Source organism: Psammomys obesus, unplaced genomic scaffold, assembly GCF_907164565.1.
Source record: "Psammomys obesus unplaced genomic scaffold, mPsaObe1.curated_primary_1811, whole genome shotgun sequence".
In the NCBI taxonomy this organism is placed as follows: Eukaryota; Metazoa; Chordata; class Mammalia; order Rodentia; family Muridae; genus Psammomys; species Psammomys obesus.
In genome coordinates this window covers 9263661-9272519 of record NW_026596095.1, presented here as the reverse complement: position 1 = coordinate 9272519, position 8859 = coordinate 9263661, and the positions used below count along the sequence as shown (strand labels likewise).

The following is an 8859-nucleotide window of genomic DNA, read 5'->3' as shown; positions in this document are numbered from 1 at the left end:
GGATTTTTGCTTTAATCCCGGGTGTGGGGATAAGAGGCTGTTTCACAGAAGGTGACTATGATTTGGCTTGTGCTCTGCAGGGGCATGGTTTTGCCAGCTGCAGTGTGTGATGTTGCTGGTTGCTGTTGTTGCAGTTTGTCAAGTGGTTGTATGCAAAGAGACAAGAAGAACTTGAATATCCTGATGCAAATTTCAAACTTGCCCCAAGGAACTCAGTGCCCCTAACCAGCAGGAAGTAGTTTAATGATAATGATGCTCCCTTTCCCCTCTGTCGTTCTTTCTCTCCTACCTAGTGTTGAGTGAATACACACACACACACACATTCATTCCATATGTTCTGTGTCTCTAGAGAACCCTGACTAAGAGAGACAGGTGTGTCAACATGGCCTTTCAAATCTCAGCGAAAATATCCTTTTTGAAGCTTTCTAGAGCAGTGAGGCCACAATCCACTCCTTCCTAGCACCCTGCTTATTTCCTTTCTAGTACTGTGTTAAGGTAAATCTGGGATTGGGAAGATAGCCATATAGCCCTGGATTCAAACCTCAGCACTGATTTAAAAAAAAAAAAAAAAAAAAAAAAAAAGCAAAAGGTGTCTGGCAGATGCTAGAGAAAGTTGGGTCAAATTCAGGCTCTGTTACTTTCTAATTACATAACGTTTTGTTTGGTATTTTTGAGATAAGATATGTAGCCCAGGCTACCCTTGCTGTTTCAGACTGCTAAGCGCTGGGGATATAGGTGCAAATCATGTCTGGCTATGTAACAATTAGTGATTTATTTAGGCTCTCTGTGCTCCATTTCCTTAATAAAATGTGTCAATCAAATCAGGAATTTATGTTGAGCTGCATTTAAGTTATGGCCATGGAGGGCCAGGAGTTAGCTCAGTGGCAGAGCACTTACCCAGTACCTGGGAGTGGGTGTGGAGACCCCGGGACAAAAAAGGAATAAGGTAGGGACTATGTCAATGGCAGAATCAACAGATGAATTGAGCAAAAGAGAAACAGTGAAAGCAATACCAGAGAAAGAAGAAGAAAGGATAAGGGGAAGTCCTGGCAGTACTAATTTCTTTCATGGTCAGTGACAGACCCTGCCCCCAAAGAGAAAGGTGGAGCCCTGAGGAAGAAACCCCATGGCAACCTCTGGTACCCATCAGGATCCCCCCTCCCACTCCCATTCTCTTACCTGTCAGGGCTTTAGAGAAAAGAAATGTGCTGGCCCACTCTAAGACACAGAACACATAGTAAGGAGACAGGCTTCCCAATTTTAACTTGCCGAGTCACTTCAGAGTGTAGTATGTTTAAGTTGCTTTTGTAAAAGGAAGCTTGGTCTTCGTAGAGGGACCTCTTGCAATTCGGTGTAAAATCTACAATGTTCTTGTTGTTGACATGGCTCACAGTGCCCTCCGAACAGGAGTGAGCTTCCTGCCATGACTCTGGACATCCTTTTTGAAACAGACCTTCTGACCTAGAAGGCTGCTGAGACCTTTCGGGATAGTTGAACAGTAGATAAAAATCTCCAGGGAAGTAGGTGTGGGCAGGATGTGTGGTTTCCCTGCCTCTCGTCTGAAGGTTGGTTCAGTTCATTTGGCATGCATGGTGTCTTAGACTAAAAAGGTTCATTCCGGAGTGTTCCAAGAGAAACACAAAAGAACAAGCTACCTATTCATCTTCATTTCAAGTTGAAACTAGAACATTCTTCCTCAACGGTATAACAAGGCCCAGTAGGGAAACCGTGTCCCTTACTATAACCCCAAATCAGCCACCTTTGCCAGTGCAACTGGCATCTGTAAGAGGAACATACGTGGGGCATGCACTTGTTTACCGAATAATCTAGAACAAGCAGGGAGACCTGCTAACAAGCGTCTTACCTTGGCTCTGAGTGTGCCCAGCAGACTGAATGCGGGGAAGAATTTCTTAGCTTTCAGTGATACACCACACAGCACAGACTCTTTCCCTGACACAGCAGGCTAGTCACTAGTAGGCGCTGCAAACATCTGGGACATACATACATTTCTGCAGGGGAGGGGGAATACGATGCCTTTTGTATACTTCTCCCTGGTCTGAAACCCCTTGCAATAGGAATCTGTGGGAAGCTGCTGTACAGTATTGATCAATGAGACTGAATGCAGCCACCTTACCCACAGCCACTTAGAAACCAAGTACCCAGAGAGAAGGATTCTAATATGAAAATGTGCACACTGAAAATTTTCACACTGCTGTCACTGAAGAGTATCATTTTCACTCTAGCACAGTGGAAGCTCATTTCATCTCTGACCCTAGTTAAGCTACAGTTACCTAGTGCTCGATATTCTGGGTCAAGAGGGCAGTGTGAAAAGCAAAGCTAGCGCCTGACATTCAAGGACTAAACTCAAAGCAAGTAAGCCATTGGTTGGCTGCCCCAAGGCCACCAACAGTAGAGAAAAAGGTTACTCACTGTCCAAGGTGGCTTCCAGCAAGTGTGCTTGAGCCAAGCCAAAGAAAAGATACTAGTGACAGCTGTGCCTATACCGTTCAATTCAGGGAAGAAGCCTGCTGGGAGAATAGGAAAGCCCACATCAGCCTCAGCATTGCAGGATTTTTTTTGTTTGTTTGTTTTTGTTTTTGTTTTCAGTAATGGATGGGGACTGCTTAGGATCTCACCCATGCCAGGGAAACACTCTATCATGAAGAGATATCTTCTTTATTTGGATAAAAGAATTTTCTAAGTTTCCCAGGCTAGCCTTGAATTTACTCTCTAGTCAAGGTAGGCCTGGAACTTTTCATCTTCTTGCCTCAGCTTCCTGAAAAGCTTCCATTACAGGCTTTCACCAACAGGTCTGGTCAGCCTTACATCACCAATTTTACACCATCCTGGGTAGTCATCACACCTGTTTTTAATACAACCCAGTATCTTTATTAACAGTTTCCATTTCTCTTGGGGAGAGGTTTCCATTTCCTAATTTGCTTGTACATGGATTGCAAGTTGCTATGGTGTATGTATGGAGGTCAGGAGACAACTCAAAAAAATCAGTTCTCTCCTTTTACCACATGGGTCTTGGGGATTGAACTTGTAGTTAAGATAGTGGCAGGCACCTGCTCAGGCATCTTGTTGGCCATTCCTATTTCTTTATCAAATTTATATCATACTAATACAACAGAATATTAAGACCTCAAGATCCAGTTATACCACTCCTAGGCATATATCCAAAAATTGCTCAAGTACACAAGGACATTTGCTCAACCATGTTTGTAGCAGCTTTATTTGTAATAGCCAGAAGCTGGAAACAACCCAGATGCCCCTCAGTTGAGAAATGGATACAGAAATTGTGGTACATCTACAGAGTGGAATATTACTCAGCAATCAAAAACAAGGAAATCATGAAATTTGCAGGCAAATGGTGGGAACTGGAAAAGATCATCCTGAGGTATCCCAGAAGCAGAAAGACAACACAGGGTATATACTCACTCATAAGTGGATATTAGATATGTAATATAAGATAAACATACTAAAATCTGTACACCTAAAGAAACTAATCAAAAAGGAAGACTCTGGCTAAGTAGCTCAATCCCCATTCTGAAAGGCAAAGAGAATGTACATCAGAAGAGGGAGAAAACATACCTCAGAGGGCCTCTGAATGGCTCTACCCTGCAGGGTATCAGAGCAGAAGCTGAGCCTTATAGCCAACTCTGGGTGGAGTGCAGGGAACCTTATGAAAGAATGGGGACATAGTAAGACCTGGAGAGGACAGGAGCTCCACAAGGAGAGCAACAGAACCAAGAAATCTGGGCACAGGGGTCTTTTCTGAGACTGATACTCCAACCAAGGACCACTCATGGAGATAACCTAGAACCCCTGCACAGATGTAGCCCATGGCAATTCAGTGTCCAAGTGGGTTCCATAGTAATGAGAACAGGGACTGTCTCTGACATGAACTGATTGGCCTGCTCTTTGATCACCTCCCCCTGAGTGGGGAGCAGCCTTACCAGGCCACAGAGGAAGACAATGTAGCCACTCCTGATGAGACCTGATAGACTAGGATGAGAAGGAATGAGAGGAGAAACTCCCCTATCAATGGACTTGGCGAGGGACATGGGTGAAGAAGGAGGAAGGAGGGTGGAATTGGGAGGGGAGAAGGGGATACAAAGTGAATAAACTGTAATTGATTAAAAAAAAACCCCTATAAATTCAAGTACTATACATAAATGCCTTTGCAATTTTTTGTGGCTTTGCTAAGGAAGCAGCACTAAGAGTCAGGAGACCAACATTCCTGGCCATTGAGAAACTTCTTTATCACAGACAATGATCTGTTAGGGGCACAGACTGAAGCAGCACCAGCTATATAATCTGTGAAGTCTAAAGTGTAAGTTCCTGTTTAAATTAAGCAAGATGCTTGAAGGTGGAGCTGAGGCAAGTATTCTAACGAGGTGGGAGATCCTTGATTTAATTTCTAGCACCAGAAAGTAGCAACAGCAGCAGCAACAATAAAAACAAATAATAATAGAAATAAAAATTACACACAAAAAATTAAAGCTTGAAGGCAGAATGTGGAAACCCTCCCAAGTATGGCATGGGCCACCTACTCATGAAATCGGTCTCACTCTCAAGCAGGCCTACTCAGGTTTGGATCTGTCTTTGTCATTTCCTAGTCATGTGATCCTGGACGAGTCATCTACAAGACAGGGACAGTAAGAGTCTCTACCTCATGGAATCCTTCCAGGTTGAATTAGGTATTATCTGAAAAGTGCTTAAAATACCTGGTATACAGCAAGCAGTACCTAAATGTTTATGAATACATTTTCTACTAAGCAGGCATAAAAATTTCAAAAAGGGGGCTGGAGAGATGGCTCAGAGGTTAAGAGCACTGACTCCTCTTTCAGAGGACCTGAGTTCAATTCCCAGCAACCACATGGTGGCTCACAACCAGCTATAATGAGATCTGGTGCCCTCTTCTAGAGTGCAGGTGTATACAAAACACCTGTATACATTGTATACATAATAAATAAAACATTGATACATAATAAATAAATCTTTAAAGAAAAAGAAAAAAAAAGAATTTCAAAAAGGTAGAAACAATTACAGCCATTGGAAATAAATTTATTTCCAACGTTTTTTTTTTTTTTTTGTTTTGTTTTGTTTTTTTTTTTTGTTTTAATGTTTGAGAATTTAGATTCCAAACAGATAGAATCATGCTTTTAATACTATGACACTGGTCACCTTTTAATATATTTTAACTGAACAAATTTTAAAATATATCCTGGATACAGGCCAACAACACAATAAGCAAGACTGAAGACTGAAGAAAGACACTTTTTATGGTCAGTGATCTGGAAGTCTGTGTAGTTTACCAAACTGCTCCCTTTATGCTGAGTTAGCTCAGGCTTCCTTTATGCTGAGATAGTTCACTGGGGACATCCTTGCTTCCACGGAAGGACTAAAGCCTGACATGGCTGAACACAACCAAAGGAATGCCTTGTTCTTTATCTCCCCCTCTTTCCTCACTTCCCTGTCCCTAGCTCCTTATGTAGTCCAGGCTGGCCTCAAACTTGCTAGGTAGCCAAGGATACCTGTAAACTCCTGATCCTCCTCCCTCTACTTCCTGAGTGTGGGATACATACTAGAACGACAATACTTCCCCCAAACCTGCCTTATCCTGTTCTTTTCTTTTTATAATGTAGAACACTTGTTTTATTTAAAGCTGTAAAGCAGGAAGTGTTACTAAACATACACACTCTATATTTAGGTCGGAAAAAAAAAAAAAAAACCAACCAAAAACAAAAGAAACAAAAACCCACGGCTACAAGAGTCTAAAGAAAAGCTGCGAGTAGTGTTATATATTTTTATTTAGAAAAATATTTTGGTGTCCAGACATAGCTATTTGGGTGGCACCATGTGCCATGTTTGTCTTTTTTCATTGAATTATTTGCATACTTTAAATTCTTCACCACTAGTAATTCGTTAGGCTTTTGAAAAACTACAATAAAGATGGTACAGTAAATATAAATCTCAAGACTCAGGGTTGCCATTTGTCAAACAATTCGCCCCAGGTACACAGACTTGGGGTACTTCTCCTTAAGAGCTGGCCACTGAACAATAAAGTAATGGGAGAGATGAAACAGAATCTTTCCAGACAGGGATAAAGTTTCCACTCTGCAGATGCTCTCAACGTAGACAATGATCACTTTCTTTATTCCAAGTATCCCAAGGAGCAGGGCAGACACGCAGATGGGAACACATGTTCCTGGTCCATTACACAGCACCTTAAAAAAAAAAAAAAAAAAAAAAAGGCCAAATTAAAATATAGACTAGTGACTTCAGTGGACCATTCTTGGAGGGAGATTTATTAATCCAGTTGAGCCTTTCTTGTTAAGAACACAGATGTGACAGTGTGTACTGAAGGCAATGTACCCACAAGTCATGTGCAGCTTTGATGTCTTGGCTCTCTTGTTTTCCAGCTGTGTGACTTGGGCGAATCACCTCCCTCCCACCCCACTCTTCTCTGTCTCTGTCTCTCTGTGGGGCGTATGCTCACTTAAAGGTGTGCATATAAAGGCCACAGGCTAGAGGTTGACATTGGGAGTCTTCTTTTATTGCTCTCCACTTTATTTTTTTGAGACAGGATTTTTTTTTTTTAAATCCAGGGCTCACCACTTTGGTTAAGTGGCTGGCTTGCCCTGGAGTCCTGTATCTGTCTTGTTCCACTCAGAAATGCAGGGCTGCAGATTCCTGTGGCTTCTATGTAGGTACTGCGGATCCAAACTCAGGTCTTCATGCTGTGGAGCAGGCACTTACCTACTAAGCCATCTCTCCAGCTCCACCTCCTAACACAGTGGTTAGTGATTACTCAGTACTAACTGTATGGAGGATTTCTACCCTTCTCCAAACCTTACGAACCTTCAGTGTCTCACACTACAGATAAAACAAAAGCAGACAAATTCCTAAGATCCATCAGTTTTCTTTCTTCTACTTATATAAGTAGAAAGAAATCTTCCAATGACCATGATGTAGTATCTCTTGGGGCTCCAGCCTGACAAACAGGACAAACAGACCACGTGAATAAAGGGGTTTTTGTTTGTTTGGTTTTGGTTTTTCCCCCTTAACATAACTGAATTTGTGCTTGTAATACAGGAGAACTTTAGTATTTCTGGGATTCTGCTAATATTTACAGAAAGCCACCAATTTTAGTGGTCTTTGAAGAAATGGGAAGAATCTTATTTCATTGACTTATTAGTAAGATAATTTATTACTATTTAAGAGGGAAAGTGTTATATGAAGTATCTTTCTCATATGCTCATATTGACTGAATTAGAAAAACCCAATAAATCATTTTACTCCACAACTACAAAACAGGAGGCTTGTAGTTGTCTACACATGCCTAGCAGTATGTACAATGTCACGTGATCCTTCCAAACCCAAATCCATGAAGCATCAGACTCTTCCAGTGGGATGGGTCTTCAGACACAGGGTTGAGCTTCTTTGCACACAGGGACTCTCACACAGATGAGCAGCCTGCCATGGGCAAACATGGCAAAGGTTGCAAGAGTTAGATAAAAATCATCTTGCCTAGCTCCATCCTTCCTGCACGTATGAGCATTTAGACACTACTCACAGAGCTCTGCTCTGCCTATTCTCAGATGGGATCCATCTTTTTCGTAGCTTTCTGATGTGTTCTTCCTATAACTTAAATGGGTTGTCCTTCATGGAGAATTTTTCACTTAGGCTACCTCTTAGGTTAGCAGTGACTAAGCGGCACCAGAGTCCAGCCTTTTATCTCCATTAGCTTAAGAGACCCTCAAAACAGTATACTGCAAACAACACAGGCCAGAGCTGGGGTGGAAGAGACACATAGGCTGCGGGCAGACCAAGATGGGCAACTGCAGTGGACCTCATCACCACTATTAGCGACTCACCGTGGCCACAGGCCACTCGGAACATTTAAAGCTATACACATCTAAGTGTAACACATGTAGAATGCTTTAAATATGCTTTAAATATTACTCATAGTGTAATATGAGGGGAGTTTAACTATCCTTTCTTGTAGATAAGAAGTCAATTCGCTTGATCTCAGGGCTAGGGAGTAGAGAGGTTAAATGGCTTCAGGCTACGGTTTTTTTCGTTTATCTTCCTAACTTAAAAACACGAAACGAGGCTAAGTGATTTGCAGGCCCCACGACCCCAGTTTTCCTCTTGTTTGATACCTATAAACTCACTCTGACTCCTTTCCCAGTGTTGGAGTGCCCACCTCCCAGTTGTGGGGCCAGCCCTGGGCATCACAGGGTGGCCAGCTGGATCCTTGGCCTCTGTCCACAAGATTCCTGTAGTCAAGACAACCAAGAAGGACCCCAAGCACTGCCACGTCTGTCTAGGTAACAGCTTCTGTATTAAAATATATCTAATCCTTGGATTGTTTTCCTCAATCTTAAAACTAAAGTTACAGCTTGCTGGAATTTGAGTGGCACAAAACATTCTTTTAAAAAAAGATATAGCCACATGTGTTCACTTCAACGTCTAGCTGACTCTTTATATGAGCGATATACGAATGTAAATGAGCAGATGCTGGTGAGAGATGACTAAACAAGCTGCCATAGACAGGAATGAGAGGCTGGTGAAAGTGGAAACCACAGTGTTTTGTTTGTTTCTCGACAGTCCGTATTGCCGTACGCCAAAGCGCCTTACCGTAAAAGTACAGGTATAGAAAAACTACAAAATCATGAATCAACAAGTTGGAGGGAAGCATGATACAGCCTGTGAAAGGCCCTGGCTTTGATGTCCAGCCCGGGGTAAGGGGGGTAAAGGGAAATTGGGGGGAGGGAAGGCACAATAGTCTCCAGGAAAATCACTTTTAATTAAACTGATTTTAATTCTAGCATCAGCCTAGAATTTTTT

The 8859-nt window shown here is 42.2% G+C and overlaps 1 protein-coding gene across 3 annotated transcripts in view; it reads right to left on the bottom strand.

The window, feature by feature from the left end:
• Positions 1–5798: 5798 nt before the first annotated feature.
• Alg14 (ALG14 UDP-N-acetylglucosaminyltransferase subunit) overlaps positions 5799–8859 on the bottom strand; it is a 73496-nt gene continuing 70435 nt past the window's right edge. For 2 of the 3 annotated variants that reach the window (XM_055628315.1, XM_055628316.1), the window contains one exon: positions 5799–6233. In XM_055628315.1, coding sequence (XP_055484290.1) covers positions 6003–6233 — 231 coding nt within the window. In that variant the 3' untranslated portion in view covers positions 5799–6002. The remainder of the gene's footprint in view (positions 6234–8859) is intronic. The other variant, XM_055628317.1, reaches the window with a different exon arrangement.